General features: G+C 49.2%; 4 protein-coding genes across 7 annotated transcripts; 3 read left to right on the top strand and 1 right to left on the bottom strand.

Annotated features, from left to right (window-relative positions):
* The first annotated feature begins 526 nt into the window (after positions 1 to 526).
* Positions 527 to 13591, top strand: HYOU1 (hypoxia up-regulated 1). 3 transcript variants are annotated; one of them, XM_033519665.1, is made up of 24 exons: positions 527 to 673; positions 863 to 956; positions 1741 to 1819; positions 2055 to 2209; positions 2305 to 2381; positions 3284 to 3465; positions 4037 to 4152; positions 4921 to 5104; positions 5506 to 5640; positions 6523 to 6605; positions 6704 to 6836; positions 7145 to 7332; positions 7580 to 7718; positions 7821 to 7881; positions 8179 to 8261; positions 8408 to 8596; positions 8753 to 8949; positions 9120 to 9207; positions 9694 to 9816; positions 10143 to 10276; positions 10581 to 10665; positions 11109 to 11361; positions 12031 to 12114; positions 12826 to 13591. In XM_033519665.1, the coding sequence occupies exons 1-24, from the start codon at positions 610 to 612 to the stop codon at positions 12852 to 12854; spliced, it is 2955 nt and encodes a 984-aa protein (XP_033375556.1). In that variant the 5' UTR covers positions 527 to 609; the 3' UTR covers positions 12855 to 13591. The 3 variants fall into 3 exon arrangements, with proteins under 3 accessions (XP_033375556.1, XP_015505156.1, XP_033375557.1); XM_015649670.3 differs by having other exon boundaries at positions 12606 to 13591; XM_033519666.1 differs by lacking the exons at positions 527 to 673; positions 863 to 956 and adding an exon at positions 963 to 1160 and having other exon boundaries at positions 12606 to 13591.
* A 79-nt stretch (positions 13592 to 13670) lies between these two features.
* On the top strand, positions 13671 to 21586 carry SLC37A4 (solute carrier family 37 member 4). 2 transcript variants are annotated; one of them, XM_015649672.3, is made up of 9 exons: positions 13671 to 13901; positions 13991 to 14223; positions 15485 to 15728; positions 16945 to 17103; positions 17477 to 17562; positions 18150 to 18263; positions 18531 to 18596; positions 19685 to 19823; positions 20114 to 21586. In XM_015649672.3, exons 1-9 carry the CDS (start codon positions 13754 to 13756, stop codon positions 20278 to 20280), a joined length of 1356 nt encoding a protein of 451 aa, XP_015505158.1. In that variant the 5' UTR covers positions 13671 to 13753; the 3' UTR covers positions 20281 to 21586. The 2 variants fall into 2 exon arrangements, with proteins under 2 accessions (XP_015505158.1, XP_015505159.1); XM_015649673.3 differs by lacking the exon at positions 18531 to 18596 and having other exon boundaries at positions 13673 to 13901; positions 20114 to 20404.
* Positions 21587 to 21705: 119 nt separating this feature from the next.
* Positions 21706 to 23528, bottom strand: TRAPPC4 (trafficking protein particle complex 4). Its single transcript, XM_015649676.2, has 5 exons — positions 23307 to 23528; positions 22991 to 23165; positions 22807 to 22910; positions 22586 to 22712; positions 21706 to 22167 (listed from the first exon to the last, which is right to left on the bottom strand). The coding sequence occupies exons 1-5, from the start codon at positions 23479 to 23481 to the stop codon at positions 22089 to 22091; spliced, it is 660 nt and encodes a 219-aa protein (XP_015505162.1). The 5' UTR covers positions 23482 to 23528; the 3' UTR covers positions 21706 to 22088.
* On the top strand, positions 23518 to 25392 carry RPS25 (ribosomal protein S25). The gene is made up of 5 exons (XM_015649677.3): positions 23518 to 23633; positions 23791 to 23886; positions 24252 to 24435; positions 24815 to 24913; positions 25313 to 25392. Exons 1-4 carry the CDS (start codon positions 23631 to 23633, stop codon positions 24907 to 24909), a joined length of 378 nt encoding a protein of 125 aa, XP_015505163.1. The 5' UTR covers positions 23518 to 23630; the 3' UTR covers positions 24910 to 24913; positions 25313 to 25392.
* Positions 25393 to 25517: the final 125 nt, after the last annotated feature.

Here is a 25517-nt window from a genome sequence, read left to right as displayed (position 1 = left end):
CCCGGAGCATCGGGACGGGGAGAGGCCAATGGGGGACGGGGTGCGGAGAACGAAGGAGGGAAGGGGCTGGGGCTGTGCCGGACCCGCCTGAGTCCACGCGAGCCGTGCCGAACCCGAGTTAAGCCAGAACCGGGAGCGAACCGGGGCGGGGCGGGGTCTGGGGGCGTGGTGTAAAGGAGGCGTGGCTGTGTGGGGGCCTGGCCGCGAGGCGCCTCTCGGCCGCCAGGGGGCGCACACGGTGCAGGCGGATCGCACGTGGCTCAGTTGCCGTGAGGCGCGCGCAAGCTCACGTGTGAGGCCGGCACGCGCGCCGCTCAGGCCAACCCCCGCGGCCCCGCTGCCGGCGGCCAATGGGGCCGCGGCTCCCGCTCGTGACTCCTTCCGGCTTCCCCCGACGTGGCCCAATGGACGCGCGCGCGCTGCGGGATTGGCGCGCGGGGCTGGCCCTGGCAGCCGCGCCAATGGGCGCTTGCCGCGTGCGGGCGGGGGCGGGGCCAGACGGCGGGGCCGCCGCGGCGGGGCTGCTCCGCGCGCCGGGCCGGGCCGAGTCCAGCCGAGTCCAGCCGGCCGGTGCTGAGCCCAGCCGAACCCAGCCCAGCGGTGCCGAGCATGGCGCGGTTGCCCAGCTGGGCGCTGCCCTGGCTGCTTCTCTTCGGTTTCCTGCCCGCCGCAGGTACGTGCGGGACGGTGCGGGGAGGCGGCGGATTCCCGGGCTCTCCCAGCCTGGGCCGTGACGCCGGCGGTGCGGGGCCGTTGGGGAGGAGCGGCCGGTGCTAAAGTGCCACCCCAGCCCCCTGTCCGGGCCGTCCTTGTCTTGGCTGCCCGCAGCGGGAGCAGGTTCTCACCGAGGGTTTGTTTTCAGAGCCGGTGGCGGTGATGTCGGTGGACGTGGGCAGCGAGTCGATGAAGATCGCCATCGTGAAGCCTGGGGTGCCCATGGAGATCGTCCTGAACAAGTGAGCGGCTGTTCCGGTGCGCCGAGTGCTGCCGCGGGAGAGGTGCCGGGGGGATCCGGCCTGTCCTGCCGCGGCTGTTGCCTCCCCACCCGCCCCGGAGCGGGCGGAAAATGAGGGCGGCTGGGACTCGGCCATCCCTGTTCTGTGTTGCTACAGGAAGGCTCCCATCCTCCCGCGCAGGCTTGTGACTCAGTCTTGCCCCAGGTGGGCAGCTGCGGGGCATCGTCCAGGGCGGTTTGTTAACTCACCTTTCAGGTGTTTGGGTGCGCTTTGGGTACCTTTCCAGCAAGTGCCGAAAGCTCACGTGGTTAAGGACAGGTTGTGGTGCAAACCCAAAGGGGCACCCAGTTCCCACCTGTCCCCTGATTCATAGTTCCCCGCAGAGCCAGGTTTGTTTTTGCTGCAGCTGTTCAAACCCCACACTTACAGCACAGGTAAAATCTCTTGCATTCAGCTGCTGCTGCTGCAGCCCATATTCAAGCCACTGAGTGAAGAATCTGCAGGTGAGAGAGGACATATGATCAGGTACATCCTTGATTTCTGGGGGTCTGGAGGTAACAAGGAGATTTCTCACACAATTCCCTGAAATTTGGCAGTTATAGATACTGTATAGATATAGAGATATAGGGGGGAGTAAAGCAAAATAGTCTAAATAAAAGCACTGAAGGAGGGGGCAGCTTCTGTGGTAGCCCCTTAGTCCTGGAATGGGAACAACATCCTTCTTCACTGGAGACCGGAATGTTCACCTGTTTCAACTGGTTTATTCCTCTTTCTGTCTCCTCAGGGAGTCACGAAGGAAAACACCCGTGGTTGTTTCCTTGAAGGAGAGCGAGCGTCTGTTTGGTGATAGCGCGCTGGGGATGGTAAGAGTTCCTGTTCACAGAATACACGTATTCCACATTGTGATAAACGCCTGAAACAGTGTTTTATTGTTGTCCTGCACGTCTCATCTCCTTGGTGTGTTATTGGCTCTGTGTAATGTCTGTGTGCTCATAATCCCATAGCAAGAGTTGTTCCCCACATAATCTGGGAGAGATTGGTTTGAGAACAGCGTAAGTGAAAGAATGCAAGTGGGTGATGTGGGTTTTTTTCCTGCAGTCCATAAGGACGCCCAAGGTGGCATTCCGATACTTCCGGGATCTGCTGGGTAAGCGGATCGATAATCCCCACGTGGCCCTGTACCAGTCCCGATTCCCAGAGCATGAGCTGGTGAAGGATGAGACAAGACAGACTGTTATCTTCAAGTTGTCCCCGTAAGTGGCTACTTCTGGGTTCTTTGTGGGATGGATTTCAGCTGCTAGGCTTCTGCAACTCACTGTTGATGCCATCATTTCCTTTCCCACTGTAGGACGATACAGTATTCTCCCGAGGAGATGCTGGGGATGGTCCTGAACTATTCACGTGGTCTGGCTGAGGAATTTGCAGGTTGGAAGGATTTAGCTTTTTGTTGTTTGTATATGTATGTGTTTGTACACTATAGGATTCAAACAGAGACCAAAAATGTTCAGAAACCCAGGGGTTTTAGAAACAGGGTGTTGGTTCTCTCCAGCTGTAGGCTGTAAGCAAGACTTAGCAGCTATCCAGTTATCATTTGTTTCTAATATTGGGCAAGTTTGGGATCTTAATCTTACTCTTGGGGGCAGACACCCCATTTACCACCTAGCCCTGCAGTGAAAGAGTCTTACAGGCAGTCTCTGGAGAAAAATGTTTTCTGTCTCATGTGTGTAATCAGAGTGGAGGCACATGGGAGGTGGCTGCAGGGGAGAGTGGAAGTGGCTCTGTGAAGGCTGTGCTTAGTTGTTCTGGATGGAAACTTGCTGTTGGAGCTGAACTAAAAGAGCAAAAATAGCCCTTTGCTGTGAAACTTGCTAACAGAGAAGAGGTTGTCATGCATATTTCATGCTGTGTTGCTAATGAAATACTATAGTAATGAAAAGGGGATAAATCACTAGGAGGCTTTGTCATGTGGTCAGTGACACTACAGCCAGTGCAAAGACTTTTTGCTGGAGAGTGAATATGTTCCAGTGACAATGTTAGGCTCCATGAAGATAGTATTTGTTGAAATGGAAGGCTACTCAGAGCATTTGAGAGTATCCTGACACATGAAAGTGAGGTCAAGTAGACTTTTGGCTTTGTGCAAATATGCCAGTCTGCTTGGTTTCAGTAGGATACAGAGAGATTCATCCCTAGGGACCCTGACTGCTGCTGCAGGGTTCCATCCTGTGTGAGTCTTCACCTTGCCTTCTCTGGGTTTGCTGCTGTCACTCTGTCTCAAGAAGTCTTTGCATGTAGCTACACTGATGCAGAGTTCCCTGCAATTGTTTTAGAGCAGTCCATCAAAGACGCAGTGATCACAGTTCCTGCCTACTTCAACCAAGCAGAGAGGAGAGCAGTTCTGCACGCTGCCCGCATGGCTGACCTCAAGGTGCTGCAGCTCATCAATGACAACACGGCTGTAGCGTTGAACTATGGAGTTTTTAGGAGGAAAGACATCAATGCCACGGCACAGGTAAGTGCATTTGGGAGATGCAGAGAGTCCTGCCAAGTTGCCTGCATTCAGGGGAGAAAGTGCTGCAGAAAAAAATTCAAGAGAACTTCCAGTGGACTCTGCTGATCAAGCAATCTCCTCTGTTTCCATGTGTTCATCAACAAGACAAAGAGATTAAGCCCTGTGTGCATGGGTGGTGAAGCCTGAAAGCTGCTGGAGTGAGGGCAGATCCTGGGAGTTCTCATTTTGTAAACCTATATTTGTTCCTTGCCCATCAGCTGGAGAAAGTAACAGCAGTGATTACTTGAAGTATTGGAACATTGACTCAGAAGTACTTGATTTTCTTGAGGCTGAAGAAAGAGCAAAACTTGGGGTTTTGAACTGTGAAATAGATTAGAAGTTTTGTTTTCTTCTGTCAAACATGGCCCTGAACACTGCCCGTGTTTGGTCAAAATATGGCTCCTATCTTTAGGGTAGAAAGTCAGGTCAGGGAGTGGATAGTTGTGGCCTGTATCACACTGAAAGGGTTCTTTCCTTATTCATGGGGTATATCCACGTGTGTCTGCTTCACTGTCACAGTTTTTCTTTTCAGAATATCATGTTTTACGACATGGGAGCAGGAAGCACTGTTTGTACTATTGTTACATATCAGACAGTGAAAACTAAGGACTCGGGAACCCAACCTCAATTGCAGATCCAAGGCATTGGGTAAGAATTCCACGCGAGTTGCACAAATTCCACAGGTCTCAGGAAAGAAACCATTTGTTTCACAATCTCCTCATCATGTAGAATTTTGCAGTGAGGCTTCAGTAATTTAGATAGCTGAAGGGGAAACATTTGGAGCAAGACGGCTCCAGTTGGGAATAATTTTAGTGTTGCTGTCTTTTGTAGGAGGTAACTGAGAACTTCCAGGAGCCTAGGAGGGAACCAGTGTACTTAGTTTGACTTAGGCTTGCCTTTGATAGCCTTAAGCCATGTGAGTCCATTCTATTTCATGTAATTTTATAGAGTGTATCAGTTGGAAAAGGACGAATACACTTCTAGAGAGGAATGAAAATGCAGTGTACTTAATGCATTCCCAAATAAAGAGGGGAGTGCTGTGCATACCCAGCCCAGCAATTTTAACTCTAACGCATTTATATTGCTGCTTTCAAGAAAATACCTGGGACCTGATACAGTTGTCCTTTGGCTTCTCAGCTGTTTGACATTCTTGGCAATAAGGCATTTACCTAAAATATTATGAAATTTCCTGTTAAAAGGCTGCTGTGGTAATGAATCTTTTATTTCTGTTTTTCTTTCTTTCATTATAGTGTGTTGTTCTGGGGAGACAACCTTTGTTCTTTCACAGTCGTTACAGCTGACAATACTGCAGCTACTTTTGACCCCTTGCTGCTCTGCATATTTGTGAAATAATACATGAAATTTATATTCCAGTTTGGTTTCAGATATTGCACCTCCCTTCGTTCTTTTTCTCAGGTTTGACCGTACTCTTGGAGGTTTAGAGATGGAGTTTCGTCTCCGGGACTACTTGGCAAAACTCTTTAATGAGCAGCACCCTTCAAAAGATGTCCGGAAGAATCCTCGGGCCATGGCCAAACTGCTGAAGGAGGCCAACCGCCTGAAAACTGTGCTGAGTGCGAATGCTGACCACATGGCACAGGTCTGCACTTCTGCTGTGGGCTCCTGCTTTTTTTTGGGCTAAGTGTGGGGTGGGTTGAGGACTGGTGTAAGGGAACACTGTCCCTCTGCAGCACAGGTCTGCTGAGGAGCATCGCTCCTGGTGGTCCCTCTCAGCTTGTGCCCGCTTGGTAGCACCGGTGATTGAGTGGATTGAAGAAGAGTTATTCGTGTCAAGTATGTTAAATAAACTTTCACTGAGAGAAGCTGTCTGTTACACCCATGTTCCATGCTCTCATCACTTTAGCAATGGTAGGGTTCAGATGAGTGTGGTCAGGTCTGTTGTGTGTTACAAAAGCCAGAACTATTTGCACACTGGGCAAGGACTTTGCTTGGAAAATGCTCCACAATTAATTTCATTCTGCCCGTTCTTTTTCTGGACAGATTGAGGGACTGCTGGATGACATAGACTTCAAAGCCAAGGTGTCAAGACAGGAATTTGAGGATTTGTGCTCCGACTTGTTCAAGCGTGTCCCAGGACCCGTGCAGCAGGCTCTGAGTAGTGCAGAGATGAACATGGTGGGTTTTAGAAAATTCATTACCAAGCCTGAAGCTTCTCTGTGTGGAGCTGTTGCCACATCATGATTGAGGCATCAGTGGTTGTGTTATCAGGACTGTTAGGAGGTAGATGCCTCTTTTGTGACAGTGATGTTGGTGCTGCAGAGAGTTTGCCTCCTGCAGTGTCGAGCAGGAGTGTGTCACACTTCCCCTGCACTATCTACCAGAAATTAGGGACTTGGAGGAGGGGCTTCTTTGTCTTAAAACACTTCATGCTTGTGCTGTAGGTTTGAAGTAATGATGTTTCCCCTTTTTGTCTTGGTTCTGGTCTTATTCCTGAAGTTTTAACTGAATGAGTCTGGAAACAGAATTACAGGTGTTTGGGCTTCTCCTTTGCACACTCCCTGTTGCGGGCTGCAGTGGGACCAAACCTGTGGCAGTCCTTTGGAGGGAGTCACTGCAGGCTAAATGCTTATTTTCCAGGGTGCTGTGACTCTTGATCAGCTTTGGGATCTGGTATTCAATGCAAGATACTGAGTTACCTCTTAGAGTCTCTATTTCTGTCTGTTCAGATCCAGCCGGCTCTTGGGGTCACTGTCTCCTGTGGCATTGAGCTATAGTTTGTCTAATTTTGAGTCAAGCCCCATGTTTCAGGTGGCTTGAAGCCATGGTCATGTTGTCACTGTTTGTCAGACCTCACCCCAGGTGCCTCGTTGTTGGCACAGCTGATGTTCATCTGAGATCTGTTGGGCACTGGCCTGCATGGGGACAGTAGGGTGTAGTGTGGGTGTTCTTACAGCACCGTGTCAGCACGTGGTGACTGGGGAAGGAGCATAAGGAAGCCCTGGACCTAGCTTTCCAAAATTGCTTTCTTAAGACAAGGTGACTGTTTCCAATCCCTAGGATGGAATTGACCAGGTGATTCTAGTTGGCGGTGCCACACGGGTCCCCAAAGTGCAGGAGGTTTTGCTGAAAGCTGTGGGCAAGTGAGTATGTGAGGCCCCCTTCTAGTCTGTCTCCCACTGACAAGCTGCTGTTTATGTAGAGGCTGCAAACTTCATGTCTGTTGCTTTTCACTTCATAGAGAAGAGCTGGGCAAGAATATCAATGCCGATGAGGCTGCTGCTATGGGTGCAGTCTACCAGGCAGCTGCTCTCAGCAAAGCCTTTAAGGTGAAGCCCTTCATTGTTCGGGATGCTGCTGTGTTTCCTATCCAGGTAACCTTTGGTTTTCCTTCTCTTGTGCAAGCTATGGGGCTGTACTGGGAGAAGCAATCCAGGTTGGAACCTCTTGGCTTCCTTTGAGCTTAGAAGCTCTGGAGATCTTTCTGCCAATCTACTAAAGAAAGCAGAAGGAGGTCTTTACAATAGAAATGCGGTTTTCAAAAAGCCAGGCATATGTAAATATCAGTCGAGGAATATTTGCCTGCCCCCTGACTTTTGCATGGGGCAGAGCAGCCGAACACTGCTGATGTAAGATGCCACAGTTTGCAGTTGCTGAGTGTTATTCTCTGTTTGTGATGCAGGTGGAGTTTACTCGTGAAGTTGAGGAGGATAATAAATCCAGGAGTTTGAAGCATAACAAGAGGATTTTGTTCCAGCGCATGGCACCCTATCCCCAGCGCAAAGTAATCACTTTCAACCGCTACACAGATGACTTTGAGTTCTATGTCAACTATGGAGATCTGACATTCCTGAGCCAGGATGACCTGAGGTGAGTTGAGCCTAGCACCCGAGCCGGCAGCTCTGTGGCAATGCAACCTGCCTGACTGGAAATGTGTTGTGTGAGACTGGCTCTGGCTCATCTGTTCTCTGAGCTGCATGTCCTCTAGCAAACAGGGTCCTGCCGGTTCCTGCTTTTTGCAGTTGCCCATTGCCACCAGCATGAGCGAGAGCAGGGATTGGCTTTCCTGCAGCACTATTATCCTCTGAGTTCTCTGCTTTTGTCTCTGTGTCATCAGAGTTTTTGGTTCTCTCAATCTCACTACTGTGAGGCTAAAGGGAGTTGGGGACAGTTTCAAGAAGCACTCAGACTATGAATCCAAAGGCATCAAAGCACACTTCAACATGGATGAGAGTGGTGTACTGAGTCTTGACCGGGTAAGCACCACCCATTGGGATGGTTGTCAGCTGATGTATTTTTCAGTTCTATCCCTCTCTCTGGTCCCTGCTTAAAACTAATCCTGAGCTTCTATTTCCAAGGTGGAATCAGTGTTTGAGGCCTTGGTGGAAGACAAGCTGGAGGAGGAGTCAACACTGACAAGTAAATGCGGAACTTCGATATTCATACTGACTGTTGTTACCTGTAGATGCTGAAATAACTAGAAGCACTGTTTCTTTGGGTTTGGGGTGTGCAAGTTACACAGTCAGACTGCATGTGTGGCTGTGCACACAGGGGGAGGTTGGAGAAGTATGAGTCTGGAGTGTGTGAAGCTCACCTGCACTACCAGGGTGATTACCCTGGTGATCATTGCAGTTGTGAGAGGAAGGACTGAGAGCTGAAGATGACTTTCTTCCTCTGGATGTGTAACATTTTGAATTTTTTGTCTCCCATCAACAGAACTGGGAAACACTATCTCTAGCCTGTTTGGGGGTGGTGGCCCTACACCGGAGACCGGAGAGAACCTGACAGAGTCAGTTCAGGTGAGCCCCAGGGTGACTGCTACTGGAAGGAAGCCCTTTTCTCTTGCTGTGACAGTAGAATTACCTGTTCTGTGAAACATTGTGTGGAATTTCCACATTTTAAACATTTTGTTTTGCTTTTCACTTTACTTGCTTGTGATGACCAGGAAGAGGAAGAGAGCCTAGCTGAAGGAGTTAAAGAAGAACAGAGCGAGAAACAAGACCAGAAAAGCCATACTGTAGATGCTGGTGAAGAGCAGGGACAAGAGAGAGAGCAGTCTTCAGATCAAGCAGAAACTGCCTCTCCGAAAGTAGAGTCACAGAGAAAGGAAGAAGGCGAGAAATTAGAGCCTCAGGTGAGCATCAGATCAAAGGAACAGGACTGGTTTTAGTACCTAAGAAATGGCATTTCCTCAGTGGAATTCTCCCTTCTCTGAAATGCCCTGCCTTTGAAAAGAGTTGCAGAATCTGAAAATCTGTTCCCTTGCTTGAGAACATGCTTTGTGTTACAGGGTCCCAAAGAAAATAGAGAAACTGCAAAAGAGGAAGAACCGTCTAAAAGTTCCAGTGACAGCACAGCTACCAAAACAGAGGAAGAGAAGATCAAAGCACCCAAGAAGCAGAAGCTTGTCCATGAGATCACCATGGAGCTGGATGTAAATGATGTGCCTGACCTGAAGGAAGATGAACTGAAGAGCTCCATGAAAAAGTAGGTTGAAATGGCTCTGCTGAGTTAGAACTCTAGATGAAGGAGGTAAATTGCTTTGGAATGGTGATGGCTCTCATAGAGCACTGCTGACCTCAGAAGCCGGTGTGTGTGATGTGCTGCTCAACCAAAGGCACTTGCTACCTTTCATTTCTCTTCTCTTTGCATGTTAGACTCCAAGACTTGACGATCAGAGATCTAGAGAAACAGGAAAGAGAAAAATCAGCCAACAGCTTGGAGTCATTCATCTTTGAGACCCAGGTAACAGAGGGATATAAAGAAATGAGAATTCCAGGAAAGCAGCAGAAGTGTTTTGCACAGCTTTTGGCTGATCTGAGTTCTGAATTGTTTAAGCTGGGGGAAGCTGATTTTAAGAGTCCAGGTTTTGTCTTTCAGTCACTTTTTCTAATGCTGTTAGGCTTCCCAGGCCCATGTTTCCTCCATACAAAACAAAGCTTCCTTTCAGCATGTCTAACACTTTGAAAAAAGCTACAGCCTCTTAGGAACTGTTGTGCAGAAGAAGCAACTAGTGTTAAGCGTGTGTGAAATAATGATGTTACCATCATGGGATGTGGGTGTATCTACACCTGGTGTTATTACCATTGTGCTCCTGGCAATGCTAGGAGCAGAGCTCAGATTTGGAAGGGTGCAGGCAACACCCCATCCTAGTTGCAAGTGGGTGCTCTGGTTGTTTTATGCTTCCAGGCTCAGTGGTGTTTGACCAGAGTGTTTGCTCTGTTTTTTTAGGACAAGCTTTACCAAGAGGAATATCAGTTTGTCTCAACAGAGGAGCAGAGAGAAGAAATTTCCAAAAAGCTTAGTGAGGCTTCCAGTTGGATGGAGGAGGAGGGCTATGCAGCTGCAACAAAGGTATTGCTATGTGCAGTCAGGATACCAGTCAGCTGTCACTGGCATGGAAGTGACCACAGAGGCTTTGTAATCTGGTTATTGAGAGTTTCTTGCTTCATCAGTGCATTATGCACAGAACAAAATAAGAAGCTGTCCCAGCCATTGATGTTTTACAAGAGCTTCAGCAGGAACCTGTTGACTGATGGCTTATTCGTGTGGCTCTTTTTACTGCACTGAAATTGGGTATTTGATAGAGTGAAAAATAAATGCAGTTATAACTTCTTGAGTTGGCAGTGTTAAACAATGGTCAAACTAAATCTCTCCTTTCTCCTCTCCCCCATTTTCAGGAGCTGAAAGACAAGCTTTCAGAGCTGAAAAAGCTGTGTAGGAACCTTTTCTTTCGTGTTGAGGAAAGGAGGAAGTGGCCAGAACGCCTGGCTGCTCTAGAAAGTCTGCTCAATCACTCCACCATCTTTCTCAGGTAAGGGCAGGCTTTTGGGAAGGAATGTCATGCAACTGGTCATGTAGGAGCTGCCAGCAGAGTGAGACCAGAGTGAATGTGAAAGTCAGTGGCCCTTGCTGAGAAAAGGCAAGCAGGACCCTGCTCCCTGGTGTCCTGTTCTGCAGGACCTGTGAACAGGCACACATGAGCTCTGTCCAAAATAGGGGGCAGGAAGGGTCCAGTGTGGTTGTTGTGATGTTTTTGTATTACTGGAGCTGTAACCACAGAGTTGCCAAAGTGCAGACTGCTTGGCTTAACAAAAATAAGCTTTCTTATCTACAAGGGGAGCCCGAATGATTCCAGAGTCTGACCAGATATTCACAGAAGTGGAACTGAGTACACTGGAGAAAGCCATCAATGAAACAACGGTACTGAAGGATGGTGATGCTGGGGGAGGGTGGCGTGGCAGTTTGGGTTGTGACCTATACTTTCATTCAAGGTCATGGAGTAGAATGTGCATGTTTTGGTTTTGTGCCACCAGCAAGTCATTTGTGTGTCTCGGTGTTTCCTAATGCCCAGCCTGACCCCATTGTGCCTGGGGGGAATTGTGGTTCCTGTGTTGCATGTGGAATTGTCTCTAAGGTGGGGGTCGAGCCCAGTGATCTGACTGCGCTCGATTTTTAAAGGCAGGTGCTGGGTTTTGTTTCTCTTTGTCCTATGTCTGGGTAACTGAGAGGTTGGTGGAAGTGTAGCATGGAGGAGAGCTGTCCTGAGTACAGTAGAATAGTCAGGGGCAGTGATTTTGAGACACTGTGGTGTACAGCAGTTCCCTGAAGCATTCCAAAAGCACCTCTTCCCTCGCGCCCCACAGATTTGGAAAAATGAGACACTGGCTGAACAGAACAAGCTTACTCCTACTGAGAAACCTGTGCTGCTCTCTAAAGATATAGAGTTCAAGATAGCAGCCTTGGACAGAGAAGTTCAGTATCTTCTGAATAAAGCCAAGTTTGCAAAACCCAAACCCAAAAGGGAGAAGAACACCACAAAAACTGATTCAGGCAAGAATACTACAGCAGCCCCTGAGACTGAGAATACTATCCCTCCCACGGAGGGGAAACAAGAAGGTAAGCAGCAGACTTGGAGCATGTATGTAACTCCCTTTATATAATTGCCACATGTAACACATGGTGTTTCTCTTGATGGAATGGGAACTAAAGAAGGGAGGACAGTAGTTGACTGTGAGATTGAGTTTGCTCTTAATTTTCAAAGACAACTGGGAAAATCTATGTATAAATTATTTTCAAATTTCCAAGGATAGTCAGTAGCTGTCTTGCTGGCTTGTTGACTTCTAGAAAAGATAAGCCATTTGGAAAAAAACCCAAAAACTCTTGGGGCACTAGGACTTACAGTTTTTTGAACTTTCTAAGATCCTCAGGTCCCAAGTGCCCTGATCCTTTTAAATCTGGAGTGCTGTTTGTCAGCATTCCTGTTGGTTCCTCTGGTCTGAGCAAGGTTTCCTGCTCATAGTCACAGCTCCAAAGGTCATCTGCCTGTGCAACCACTTAGTCTCCAGGACTTCTGGGGACATAAAGCCTGGCACTCGGAGGGGAATATGGAGCAGTTTTGTGGTGCTTGAGTGTTGTAGAGTGATCTGCTGTGAGAGTGAATGATTACAGTCCTGCTGAGGCACCACAGCTGGCTGGTTTAACCTCACCTTCACTCACCTAATACCTTTGCACTTTGTATCCTGTGTGTTCTCCCTTGACTTCTGTTTCTTTTTGCTTTAAACATAGAAAAACCGGAGGATATTGATCCAGCCAAGGAACCTCCTACAGCTGAGAAAGCAGCAATAGATGATAAGCCTGGATCAGACTCTGGTGGGTAAATGTTTTGCTAACAATCTGGAACTTGCGAGCTACAAGTGCAAGGTGTCTGGGGTCTCCTTTGCAGATTTTTATCTCTAAGAGGTAGTATGATGGTAGAACCCCGGATTCTTGATCCATTTCTGCAAACAGGAAGACAAATTTTGGTTCCTTGCTGTTTCTATGTTTTTCTTGTTCAGAGTGGAATTCTTATGCACCACTGCTGCTTTGTGCCCCTGTCCCTGCAGTCTGCAGCCAGTCCCACAGCTGTGAGACGGGCTCTGCTTGAGAGCTGCTGTGCTGCTCCTACTGCCAGGGCAGCACTGGTAACAGAGGCAGAGAGTTTATGTCTGGAGCTCCATGGAGCTGAGTGTCAGCCCCCAAAACCTTTGTACCATGGACTGCAAGTTTTATGACAGATTTTGCAAATGCCAAAGACTCTCAGTGCTGCTTTGTATGCTGTGAAAACCACTGCAGTGTGAAACTGAGTTTGCTTCATCACACAGGGTCCAAAAAAGAGAAGGCAGAAGCTGGAGGAGAAAGCAGGAAAAACGATGAATTGTAACACCCTGAAATCCCATGAGTGCCAGCATCTATTTATTTCCTTGTTACTTTCTTGTTTTTCTTATGGACCTGGTTAGTCATGATGTAAATGGAACACAACAAGAGTCTGACAACACAATGGGCTAGAGATGTAAATTTTTTTTTTTTTTGTTCTTTCTGCAGATTTTGCCTCTACTAACTTAGTGAATTGATTTTTGTTTTTCTTCTACTATGTGTGGCAGACTGCCCACCAAGAATTGTCTCTGTTTCAGTACAGAAGTCACCAAAATGACTTTCCTGTGGGGAGAAAGCAGTAAAGTAACATCTTAAGGTATAGGAAGTAACTTGGAACATAAACTCTTGTGAAGATGATTACAGAAGGATACAGACCTGTTGCATATGAGGCCCTGACTTAGAGCAAATGTGCGATTTCAGCTGGGGGGAGGTGTATTAATACTTGGATTCATGGGAAGGTGGAACAAAATTGGGAAGGCAGATGATCTGTGCTGTGAGATATAGCTGTGTCTGTTTTCCATAGGCTGTTTGTAAAAACTGTCTGTGCTCTGTAGCAGAGTCTAAAAATCATGGAGTGAGACTTGACAAAAAGATTCTGTTTATACTTTAAAAGTTCAGAAAAGGCAACATTGAATGCAGAGGAGAGGGAAAGATGGGCCGCGTTGGCACATCCTGTAGTCAGTCACAAGGACAGTGACACGGATCAAACAACCAAACCTGGAAAGTCTAATGGCAACCGGCTTCCTTGGTATTTCGTGCACTTGGACCGACTTAATCGTGTGATCTTCCTGTCCCCGGCCGTGACCTCCTCCCTCCTCGGACCGTCCCTGCTGCCGCCACACGCACGAGTGGGGTCCGACGGCTGCGAATGTGCATCTGACATTGTTCTTCATTCTGGCCTCTTCAACCAAAAATAAAAACGACACTTCCTTGCCAGGCTGTGCAGAGCGGTGCGGAGTGTGCCGGGAGCTGGGGCGGGCCGGGGCGGGACTTCCGCGGGGCGGGGCCGTGTCCGTGTGTCCGTGTGGCTGTCCGGGCGGGGCCGTGTCCGTGTGTCCGTCCGGCCGCTCCGGACCGCTGCAGCCCGCGGGGAGCGATGGCGGCCGGCGGCTACGGGCGCTACCGGGCTGTCATCTTCGCCGCCATGTTCGTGGGGTACACGCTGTATTACTTCAACCGCAAAACCTTCTCGTTCGTCATGCCCGCCGTCATGGCCGAGGTGCCGCTGGGGAAGGACGACCTGGGTGAGTGTCGGTCCCGGGCCCCTCCGCCCCGGCGGCCCGGAGGTGGCCGTGCTGCGGGCTGAAGCACCCCCGGGCTCTGCCCGCCGCAGGTCTTATCACCAGCAGCCAGTCCGCAGCCTACGCCATCAGCAAGTTCATCAGCGGCGTCCTTTCGGACCAGATGAGCGCCCGCTGGCTCTTCTCCTCCGGCCTCCTCATGGTGGGCTTGGTCAACGTGGTCTTCTCCTGGAGCTCCACCGTCCTGGCCTTCGCCGGGCTCTGGTTCCTCAACGGCCTGGCTCAGGGGCTGGGCTGGCCACCCTGCGGGAAGGTCCTGCGGAAGGTGAGTGCTCAGAAAGGTGGGGGAACTTGCCACTGCTCTCTTGCTCTGTTCTGGCACCAGGGCTATGCAGATCATGCTTGCTCGGAGTCCAGAGGGACTTCTCACTCCCTTCCAGCCATGGAGGTCTAGAACACTGTCTGCATTCTGCAGCCGGTGGAACAAGTTTCAGTGCATGGAGATCTGCTTCTTCTAGCAAAGATTCAGTTGTAGCCCTTGCCCCTATGTACCTAGAGTTCTGCCCCGTAGAGACAGGCTTTGTTGGAATGAAGTATTTTAGGCGTGGACACACAGGACTTCTTGTCTCTGCTGCTGCAAGTCAGGGTTTGCTGTGGGTCAGGGGCAGTGAGCATGGTTCTGTCTGCACGCTTGGGCAACTTGGGAATTCCAAATCACAGGTGGTTCAGGCAGAAAACTGGATAAGATGGAGGAACAGCATGGGATGAGTCCCTAAGCTGTATGTACTTGGGGTTTGTGATAACCTAAAAGGACCAGATTGTTTTCTCCCTAGGACAGAAGGAAAGGAAATTGGTTAGCTTTATGCTGATCCCTCACAGAAGATGTAAAATCCAGGAATCAATGTACTGCATGTACTGGTGGGGTGGGGAAGAGATAAACAACTTCATTGCCCTTCTGTGGAGCACCTAGCTTCCCCTAACTGATGAAGAGAGGGCTGCCCAGGATAGTTGAATGCACAGAAAAGAAGGGCCCAAATAACAGAAATATCAGCCATGGTGTTTTCTGAAGATGTTCATGAATGTAGATCTCAGACATTTTCCTGCTGACAAGAACCACCCAAGTGTTTCTGGCTCTGAGTGCTCCGTGTAATGCAGAGCCCATCATGTCTGATACTTAATGCAGTAGCGAGTCCTAAAGTTACCTACCCTATGACTCTCTGCATATCCATCCAAGTTTCTGAGCCAGCAGACCTCTCCAGGAGGACGCTGTTCCTAGCAAGTGAGTACAAAAACCATGTGCTCTTAAACTTGCTTCTCCTGCCTCACGTCTCAGTTTCATGGTCTGTAAATGGAAATAACCCTGAGCTGGCTCACAGTGTGAGCACCTGTCAAGCTCTTATGGCTGGCACTTGAGTCACATTTGGAACTCCCTGCATGACTAAAGTAGTGAGGTGTGGGTATTCCCTCTGCCTGTTTTTGGAGTCCTGTGTCTGAACTGCCCCAACCCCACATCATGGGCCTCAAGGGAAGGTTTTCAGGTACGCTGTCACTCCTTTACACCTCATGCTGTTTTTCTTGTTGCACAGTGGTTTGAGCCTTCCCAGTTTGGGACTTGGTGGTCTATCCTGTCTACAAGCATGAACTTGGCTGGAGGCTTAGGCCCCATTGTGGCTGCTCTTGTGTCTATGAACTACGATTGGCGCAAGACTTTGTCCTTCTCTGGCTTCACCTGCATGGTTGTCTCTGTTGTTTGCCTTGTCCTGATTAAAAATGAGCCGTCGGATGTTGGGCTGCCCAACATTGAACCAGGAGCCAAGAAAGGGAAGAAAGGTGAGCATGTGACTTCCATGCAAACAGGCAGTGCCTTCTGTCTGTATTCTGGTACAGATGTGTCCTCTCAGCATACCGACACCCCTATCACCCCCAGTTTCTGAAGTCACAGTTTGGCAGCCGTGCGATAATGGATTCATCGTAGCAGCTTTATTGTGGTAATTGAGGATAGAAATGGTATAAACCAAGGCCCACTGTGATCTTGTGGGGAGGGACTGGTGTAGGGACTCCTGAGACTGTGACAGAGCAGGGGAAAAGCCTGCTGTTAGCCCTGTGTTAGCCTTGCTCCTGATCCTGCCAGCAGACGCCTTGTGTGTTGCTGAGATGCTCAGGGCTGGCTCTCCCCATATATGCCAAGTCTTCCTGCCACCAGCATCCCTGTTTTCTTGGAGCCTTGTGTGCTCAGATTGTGAATGCAGTTTGGATGGGGTAGTGGAGAGAGAAAAACAACATCAGGGAATGCTTCCTTATGTCTGACCTTCTGCTCCTCTGCTTTGGCACTGGACAGACAGTTCTCCCCTCACCCCACCTTAGGCTCTCTTGACCCCTGGCTCACGATGGACTCTGCTCAGTGTTTCTGTCCTAACCTAGGACATCTAGTTAGTAAATGTTTGTTCAGACCACTGAGTGTAGTGCTTCTCTGACAGCAGAACATGTGGATGAGAATTGCAACACAGGTTTTCAGTAGGATTTTAAAGGCCAGTGGAAACTCAGCTTCTGTTCCATGCCTGTGCTGCCAGACTTGACCTCTTTGCATAAGAAAAGAATATTGTTTCCCCAGAGCATTCTCTGGGGAGAGCAGGTTTGTTGGTGTTCCTGGAAGAATGATGCAAAAATCAAGGTAGCATCTGAAAGCATCTTTGGATCTTTGCAGTGTCTTTCACAGGCACAGCTTAAAAACACTCCCAAAGAATCTCGAGGTAATTTTTCTAACAACCATAGTGAAAGGTTTACTTGCAATGGCAATAGAGAAAATTACTGGGAGTAATGTTTTGATTATTCTTTTCAAATCTTTAATGAATGTGGGATAAAATGACAGATTCTGAAAACACCAAGACAAGGGGGAGGTAGAGCCATTTACTACCATTCAGCAGCTGTGAGTACCTCCCTGTGTGGGGATGTTCTCATGTGTGGATCCTGCTTACAGAACTGTCTGCTGGGCTGCTGGTTGATGTGGCTTGAGCTGCAGTAACATTCCTCCTGACCTTCTTTACAGGTTCCTCCAGCGACAACAGCACCTTGACAGAGCTGTTGCTCTCACCATACCTTTGGGTGCTCTCAACAGGCTACCTGGTCGTTTTTGGAGTGAAAACGTGCTGTACTGATTGGGGACAGCTTTTTCTGATCCAGGAGAGGGGACAGTCCATGCTTGTGGGTAAGATGGAAAAATGCATTATTAAGCTCTGGGGCTGCAGTCTGGGAGGTGTTGCCCAGAGTTTGCCTGGGTAGAGGCCTTTCCACCTGAGGGACTTGTTTGCCTACCTCCTAGTTGTCTGCTTTGATACACACAGGTTTTGAAATAACTCAGTGATGGAGTTACTGCATGCCCCAAGCACCCCAGTGCCAGGGTGCCTTCCTGGGACTGGCAGACAGGCATTCCTGAACAGGGATGAGCCAGGTGGTTGTATCCAGCAGAGCTGCTCAAGTCCTCTGTGAGCTTACAGCCATGGGACTGGTCTGGAGCCCACATCAGCTTTTCTGTTTTGACCAAATCTCATGGACCATTCTTTGCTTCATCTGTGTTCTAGGCAGTTCCTACATGAGTGCCTTGGAGATTGGGGGCCTGGTGGGAAGCATTGCTGCTGGATACCTTTCTGATAGAGCAGTGGCAAAAGTAAGTCATGTGCAGCTTCGGGCATGCTGGGCAGGGAACACAGCAGCAATCTGAGCTGCTTCACTAAGCTGCTCAGGCGGGGTGCTGTCCCCATGAGCACAGCAGAGAAACCAGCCCACACTCAGTTCTTCCATGTGCATGGGCACAGCTGCCAAACACTCCAGAAGGCACTGGGGAGTAGCTCTGTTGATGTTAGGGGCTGCAATATGCCTGTCAGATTTGAGGTGTTTAGTCTGTTTAATTTGTTTGCTTTACTGTGGTCTCCAGATTTTCATGTTAAATAACTGTTTGCTGATAGTTGTCTTCTGTCTGGAAAAAACCTCCACATTAAAATCCAGTGATGGGATCTAGAGGCAGATTCAGGATGGAACTGATTGATAACTGAAGTATTGCTCATTATTAAGAGCTTTTGTTTAGCACAGTTTGACTGTGTGCAGCCCTTAATACACACTAACGAGGCGTGCCAACTAATGTGCTGTTGATGTGCCATCCGTGTTTCTGACTGGGCTGTGGATGGCGTTAGTCACTACAAGTATAAAAGGAAGTCCCTCCAGTTTCTGACTCTGTTTTCCTTCTTTGTGTCACAGGTGGGCCTGTCAAGCTACGGGAATCCTCGGCATGCACTGCTGCTTTCCATGATGGCTGGGATGTGCGTGTCCATGTTTCTCTTTCGGATCACGGTCACAGGTGACTCTCCCAAGGTAATTCACATGCAGCAGCTGCCCATCGCTTATAGGGGTAGTCCTAGAACGGAGAGGTTTGATGACAGGGAGCATGATTGTTTTTTTCCCCATTCCCAAGGGTTTCTTTGTTTGCACTATGGAGAAGCACTGGCTTAGCCTGGCTTGGGGTGCTCCTGCAGGCAGCCTGCCTTCCAGGCTTTGCATAAGATGTGACTAGCATCTGCCCTTATGATTGCTAAGTAAATAAAACTACTTCTCTCCTTTCCTTTTTTTCTTCTTCTTCAGGAAAACCACTTCTGGACTCTAGCCTTGCAACCTCTAGCTGATCTTACAGGCCTAAAAGAACATGAGGTTTCTGCTTGCATTTTTTCTCCCTCTGCCTGTTTCTTCTTTCCCTGGTCTGCCTTACTCCTTTCCTGAGAGGCTGGTTAGCACCTCAGAACTTAGAACCAGGGCATTGAGAAGAGATTACTGTAAGTTTGGTAAAAAGAAATGTTTTCTTATAATAATTTGAGTACACTAACTGACTTTAAAAAGTCTAACTATGTAACTTCTAAGTTTTATACAGAAGGCTCTAAGGACTTCTGTTCATCAGGTAAAATAGAGCCACCTAAGGGGTCTTGTGGGTGAGATCAGAAAGAATGATTCTGCTCTGGCAGATGCATTCTTACTTAGTTTCTGACAAGTGTTTTCCTAACTCCTTTCTGTTTCACATCTGTAAAACAAGATGGCACTTACTTCTTTCTGGGCTTTTTGAAATGGTGTTTGCAATTCTAAAAGCATGTTGTTATGTGGAGATGTTACTTATCGTTCATTGTGCAAACAAGAGACTGATCATTTTGGCCCAGATAGGTTTCTTAGAGCATAAGCTAACATTGAAGTTCAGATTGTTGGGGTTTTATGTGGGGTTTTTTTGTTTTTTTTTTTTTGGTTTCTCAGTTTAGTAACATAGAGGTTATCAGAAAGAGGTGTCTCACAAATAAACATGCTCTGATCAGTCCCATTCATCTAAACTGAGGAAAGCTTTCAGTTGATAGCTCCAGGATTGTTTATGAAAGCAGCCTGATTCACAGTTCTTTCCTATGATTTCATGGGCTCATTGCTGCTTTCTCTTCAATGTTCTGTTTCTTGGAAATCAGCACAGGATGTGTTATATGCTCTGGGGGGTAGAACTGTGGGAGGGAGGAGAGCTTGCACTGGCCAGCAAGATGGAGTGGTGGAGATGCAGCTGGTCTTTATGGATTTGGGGGTCTCTACAGGCTTCTGGCTGTATCTCTTCTGGCTGTATCTCTTCTGGCTGCAGGCTGGGGAGCTGGTGTCAGCCTGAAAATGTCAAAACTCCCTGGTACTGTGTATTGAATGTGAAAATTGTCAACAGTTGCTAACTGACAGTGGTGAGGTTCACAGATCCTGTTTCTGATTTAAACTTGCTTTGACAGCTGTGGATTCTGACTCTGGGAGCTGTGTTTGGGTTCTCCTCGTATGGGCCGATTGCCCTGTTTGGGGTCATAGCCAACGAAAGTGCCCCTGCCAACCTGTGCGGCACCTCCCATGCCATAGTAGCCCTCATGGCCAATGGTAAGTAATACCCGTTTCCCCAAAAACAAAACAAAACCCATGCACGTTCTTGATGAGGCATGGTCCAGTCCCTGGGTGCCAAGCCACTGATCATGGGAAAGCACCTAAGGAGGGAGAGATAATGGAGCTGGAAGCCTCAGAGACGCTTTCCTGCTGTGCCCGACACGATTTGCATCGTGCTTTAAATTCAAACCAGGCCTGGGGAATTGTTACATACACAAAAGCAGGTATTGATAGATAATATGGGCGCGCACAAGTGTTGTTATCTTTCTGTTTGTTTTTCATTTCAGTTGGGGGTTTCCTGGCTGGACTGCCTTTCAGTACAATTGCCAAGCACTACAGCTGGGCCACAGCCTTCTGGGTAGCTGAAGTCACCTGTATCGTTAGCACAGTGGCTTTCTTCTTCCTCCGAAACATCCGCACCAAGATGGGCCGGATTTCCAGGAAGGCTGACTGAGGATAAGCTGCTTGGTGGAAAGGATGTTCCCACACTGACGTGAATGATGCTCGTTTTTGTTTAACTGGCCTAGGAGTGAATTTACCTATTGCTGCAATCTAGATAAAAATGTCTCAACTTTTCATCCAGTGTCAGGTGCCAGAGTGCACAAGGTTCCTGCTACTGATCACCTTTTCCCTCAAGATGTGATAATTCACCTAGTTTACATTTGCAATGATTTTACTGTACCTCTTCCTCACAGCACTGTTAGTGAAGCAAGCAGGCTCTGCAGCCCAAGCTTCCCCACTACAAGTGTTCTGAAATGACTGGCTTCAGGTGCACTTACCTGTAGTTTTGTCATTATTGTTTGTCTCAGCCATTAACAGAGACATTAATCAGTTTCACCGCTCAGGGCCCCTGAACCGAGCCTTTGCTGCCTGCCTCCTGTCCCATCCAACTGCATAAGCACAGCTGTCCCAGGTCACCTCAGCATGAGCTCTGTGTGTGCTCAGCCACATGACAGCAGCAGACCAGGGAATGGCAAGGACTGCAGCCCAGCCTGCTTTGATGGCAGCAAGGCTTTAGCTGTATGTGAGATTAGTTGCTAGGAGTGAGGAGTGTGTTGCTGTGGAACAGCGGGAGATGCTGCGGCAGGGCTTTCCACAGCATTTAGAAATAGGCACGTTTCCAGGGAATTCACGGCATTTAGAGAAGGTCCTTCTAAGTGAACTGACCCCACCTGGTGCAATGTCTGCATACAGTGTTAATGATTTGCAAGGGAGGCAGCTGCCACCAAGGCAGCTCGTAGCCAGTGCTCTGCAAATCAGCCAGAACTATCCCAGCAGCAGGAATTGCAACAGCAGCCACCACCAACCCACACGTTCTGCAGCTGGGTTTCATGGTAACCCACATTTCTACCATTGGCTTGTATTTTTTCACTACAAGGTGTGAAGACTGGAATGGTTTTGGTCAAGAGTTGCATCTCTCACTACTGCAGGCAGGGGCTTGGGCTGCCTTTGAGTCAGCCTTAGTGGAGCCATCGTTGACAGCCGTAGCAGTCAGGTCCAGCACCCTGCAGTAAGTACACTCAGGTATTTAACCAGGAGTTTGTTGAGTATTCTTGTTTTTCCCCAAAAGGATTTACTGTTTTAGGGTCCTGAAAGAGGCAAGTTCAACTTGTAAAGAACCTGCATGCAGGTACTTTGCTGAATACCTTGGTTGCAAGAGTAGTTAGCTAGCCTTAATTAAAAAAAATGGAACTGAGTTACATTTTGTACTTAATTACACGATGATCTTCTGTATGTGAAATAAAAATAGAGCAATGTCACAAGGGCCCTGGTTGTCTTATGGAGAAGTGGTGCAAGCAAAACCACCCAAACCCATCTATCCTCTTGGGGTACCACTGGCACAAATATCCTCGCCAACAGAAAGCAAACAGCCATTTGCCTCATTAATAAACACTTATTACTTCTGTACAGAAACCCTCTGCAAGACCAGAAGTTAGAGTTATACAGGAAGAATACATATGTACATTTATGACAGGAAAGAAAAGCACTGACTGTGGTAAGGCCGCAGACCTGCACTTTCTCTGTCACCCAAGTGCAGCACAGCTGCAACAGCAAAATAAGGCCCTGTGGCCCAATATCAACAGTGCTAAGGAATCTGTTTAAGGTACATTTCACAACAAAGGGGATGAACCAGTATTTTGGGAGATACTAAAGCATGTTTTGGGGAGATGAAATTTCTGCTGTGAAGAGGGGAGCTCTGTGAGAGGCCAGCCAGGGAAGAGAGAATCTTCAGACGAATCTGTACAACAGGTGAGGCTTTCTCTATGATCCAGGTCCAAAGGGTCCAGCTTTCTCTGCCACTTCCAGAGCAAGCTTCAAGTTCTGATCAAACAACTCACACCTGAAACCATCAGAAAAGCAAAAGGGATGACTTTTACCTATGGAAGTGAGTTAACAAAGCTAACAAAGGATCTCCACATCCTTTGGCTCTGCATCCTTTGAGGATTCAGGAAGTTATGACACAACAACAGGACTGCTGTTGAAGTCTGACTTGGTCCTTAGTTAAGATTAAAGCTTGTATAGGCCTGAATATACAGTAGGACAGCAGGATTTGTGTCAAGGAAGTGCACCTCCCTCCTCCCCAGCAGAGCCAGCACTGGAGAGAGCTCAGGTCTCTCTCCACAGCACAGTGTGCTGTGGCTTCCTTCCCCTTCCCTCAGCCAGTTTTGCTACTTAAGGACTGTCTGCCATTTCCTACTGTATAGGCAGAAAGCAATGAGGGGTTGCAGCCACGTTACTAAAAGTGGGCTTTTCCTTACCTTATTGGCATCTCCAGGGAGTAGAAAGGATTCTTCAGAGCGAAGTCTGAGTAAATCTCATAGATTTTGCGGAGAAGAGCATCTATCCCCGTCTGCCTTGGGTCAGCGAGAACCATGAATTTGATCCCTGGAGCCGTAAGGCCAGGAGCATAAGGAAGGCCAAGCACAGCAACAGCCCTGACAAAGCAGAGCGGTGCCGGGTGCCTAGGGCCCGATGGTACCTGTCAGTGTCTGGAAGCAGTGCAACTTGAAGGTGTCGGTCTCCAGCATCTCGATCCCGGAGCTCCCAACTTCAGGTGACAGCTGTGACCCGATGGCGAACAGCCTGTGGGGACAGGCCACTCAGCGCCCCTCACCACCCCTGTCCTCACCACCCCTGTCCCGTCACGGCGCACCCTGACTCACGAGTGGAACATGGACGCCAGCATAAGCTTCTCGTTGGAGGAGAGCCGGTGGCGGCCAAAGCGGATGGACACTGGGTAGTTGGCGGGGTTCCCCAGGAATTCCAGCACGTCCTTCCCGTCCGCCGTGAAGCGACCATTGACCTCGGCGCCGTTGATGGCGAGCACGGCGTGGCCCACTGTGGGGACAGCGCGGCGGCAGCAGTCAGTCTGTCACTCACAGTCAGTCTGTCACTCAGTCAGTCTGTCACTCACAGTCAGTCCGTCACTCACAGTCAGTCAATAAGCCCGGCCCACCCGGCCCTTCCCACCCGCCGCACCGCGAATGCCGTCCCGCTGCCCGAAGGCGACGACGACGCGCTCGTCGTGCGGGCGCAGGACAAGATCGAGCGGAAAGCTGAACGTCTTCTCGGTGTCGGAGCGGGGCGCGTAGTGGTCCAGCTGGTAGATGAGGCCGCCAGCCTTGTTGACCACGTAGACGCTGAAAATCGCCATGGCGCAGCGCCCCGGCCGAGGCACCGCCCGCCGCGGCAGCGCCACCCTCTCCGCCCCGGCAGTGACGCCATGCCCGCGGGGCCCGCCCCCGCCCCACGCCAGGCTCTTCCTTTCTCGCCGACATCTTGCGGAGCAGCCGCGGCCGCAGCATGGTGAGCGGGGTTGGGCCGGGGGGCGGGCGGCGAGCCGGCCCGGGCCCCCGAGAGACGCCGGCGACTCCCTAGAGCGGAGCGGGAGCCGCTGCGACGTGCCCGGCGGGGCGACCCCGCGACTCGCCGCTCACCCCCCATCCTTCTCATCCTCTCGCAGCCGCCCAAAGACGATAAGAAAAAGAAGGACGCGGGCAAGTCCGCCAAGAAGGACAAGGACCCGGTGAACAAGTCCGGCGGCAAGGCGAAGAAGAAGGTGGGAGCCGGCGGGCCTGAGGGCTCGGGGCGCGGCGGGATTCCCAGGCCTGGCGCGTGTGCAGCGTGGCCGGGCCCCGGGAGGGCGGGGACGGGCATCTTGTTAGAGGAGCTCGCTCTTCATCTGCCAGCAGTCGTACATAGTAGTGTTAAACGCGAGGAACAGAAGACTTTAGTCCTCTTATTTTTATACCGCAGCTATTATCTGCAACACATGCATTTGCAAAGGCAATTTTGTGCCTCTCACCACCATTTCTTTAGTTTGGGATATGATACGGAGATGTTGGGGCGTCGTTTAGTTCCTTTTTTTGTTCTTGCTTACAAGGTGGCTATGGGAGTGTTGTTTTTTTCTCTCTTTTCAAGTAGAAGTGGTCCAAGGGGAAAGTGAGAGACAAGTTGAACAACCTTGTCCTGTTTGATAAGGCCACTTATGACAAACTGTGCAAAGAAGTGCCCAACTACAAGCTCATCACACCTGCAGTTGTCTCTGAAAGGCTGAAGATTCGAGGCTCCCTGGCTCGGGCTGCCCTCCAGGAACTGCTCAGCAAAGGTGAGCACTCAAAAATAGAAAAAAAGCCAGAAAGCTGCTTGAATTGGCTGTTTGGTTTCCCTTGCTTGCCTGTAAGCATCTAAAGTGCTCCATGTGTTTAAATTGTTTCTGGAGAGACACTGCTTTAGCTTGCATTTCAGAAGTGCTCCAAAGTATGGAGCAGCACTTCTGCTACATAGAGGCATTGCTGTACTAAGAAAAAATGTTGCCAGAAGGATGGGTTGTGATGTAAATGCAGCCAGATGGGAACAAAAGACTTGCATGAACTGCTGCCCCCTATTATTTTCTCTTATATATTGCCTTGCCTCTCCGGGAAGGACCTCAGCATCCCTGGCGTCCATCAGTACATGCACACTGACACATTTTTGTTTTTTCATAGGATTAATCAAACTGGTGTCCAAGCACCGAGCCCAAGTGATCTATACCCGAAACACGAAAGGTGGAGATGCACCTGCTGCAGGGGAGGACGCATAAGGAGGTGAGGCCGGGTGCTGAGGAGCTGAGCCGTGGTGTCAGGAGCTAATGGACTGCTATGCAATGTGTAACGGGCAACTTCTACGTGGCTGTGGTGGGCTGTTCTTCCAAATGCTTGAGGATATTTTACTCACACGCTAAGCAACTTCCTGGGGGAATGTTACTGGAAACATTGGTTCTCCAGAATTAGAGTGATTTCTGATTTTGTCCCTGTGCTCATTGGTTGGGGAAAGCATCATTTGTTCCCCTCTCTGTGGGCTGCAAGGCAAATAGGCACTTGTCCTCCCTGTTCTCACAGGCCACCATGGCCAAGTGTTCCTGCTAGAATAGAACTGTCAAACTATTTGCTTTGTGCTAGGTTGTTTTGACCTGGTTTCCTGACTGGGGACTTCTTGTTTTACAGGTTCTCCAGTGACTTCATCAACAATGTGTCATATGTAGATGCACACAATAAAATTACTGATTATAACTTTTCTTTTTCAAGAATGTGTATGTTTCATTACTGATGTATTATTTACAGTGGATTCTGATAGAGGTCATGGCTGTTGTCCTGTAACAGCCAGTTTTGGTCTTTATTAGTGTTACAAATGTGTTGCTGAAAGGGAACA

The sequence above is a fragment of the Parus major genome, chromosome 24, assembly GCF_001522545.3.
Source record: "Parus major isolate Abel chromosome 24, Parus_major1.1, whole genome shotgun sequence".
Lineage (NCBI taxonomy): Eukaryota > Metazoa > Chordata > Aves > Passeriformes > Paridae > Parus > Parus major.
Note: the sequence above shows the minus strand (reverse complement) of the source record. Positions and strands in the feature narration are given on the sequence as shown.

What these genes read in the sequence shown, in the direction of transcription:
- HYOU1 (XM_015649670.3), top strand. Translation starts at nt 610, where the DNA reads ATGGCGCGGTTGCCCAGCTGGGCGCTGCCCTGGCTGCTTCTCTTCGGT. An exon ending in GTAGTGCAGAGATGAACATG is followed by an intron (nt 5,641 to 6,522) that starts GTGGGTTTTAGA and finishes TCCAATCCCTAG; the next exon opens with GATGGAATTGACCAGGTGAT. An exon ending in TTGCTGAAAGCTGTGGGCAA is followed by an intron (nt 6,606 to 6,703) that starts GTGAGTATGTGA and finishes TTCACTTCATAG; the next exon opens with AGAAGAGCTGGGCAAGAATA.
- SLC37A4 (XM_015649672.3), top strand. Translation starts at nt 13,754, where the DNA reads ATGGCGGCCGGCGGCTACGGGCGCTACCGGGCTGTCATCTTCGCCGCC. An exon ending in GGGACAGTCCATGCTTGTGG is followed by an intron (nt 17,104 to 17,476) that starts GTAAGATGGAAA and finishes TCTGTGTTCTAG; the next exon opens with GCAGTTCCTACATGAGTGCC. An exon ending in CTGATAGAGCAGTGGCAAAA is followed by an intron (nt 17,563 to 18,149) that starts GTAAGTCATGTG and finishes TTTGTGTCACAG; the next exon opens with GTGGGCCTGTCAAGCTACGG.
- TRAPPC4 (XM_015649676.2), bottom strand. Translation starts at nt 23,481, where the DNA reads ATGGCGATTTTCAGCGTCTACGTGGTCAACAAGGCTGGCGGCCTCATC. An exon ending in CTGGCGTCCATGTTCCACTC is followed by an intron (nt 22,911 to 22,990) that starts GTGAGTCAGGGT and finishes CTGTCCCCACAG; the next exon opens with GCTGTTCGCCATCGGGTCAC. An exon ending in TCCCTGGAGATGCCAATAAG is followed by an intron (nt 22,168 to 22,585) that starts GTAAGGAAAAGC and finishes TGATGGTTTCAG; the next exon opens with GTGTGAGTTGTTTGATCAGA.
- RPS25 (XM_015649677.3), top strand. An exon ending in GCGGCAAGGCGAAGAAGAAG is followed by an intron (nt 23,887 to 24,251) that starts GTGGGAGCCGGC and finishes CTTTTCAAGTAG; the next exon opens with AAGTGGTCCAAGGGGAAAGT. An exon ending in CCAGGAACTGCTCAGCAAAG is followed by an intron (nt 24,436 to 24,814) that starts GTGAGCACTCAA and finishes GTTTTTTCATAG; the next exon opens with GATTAATCAAACTGGTGTCC.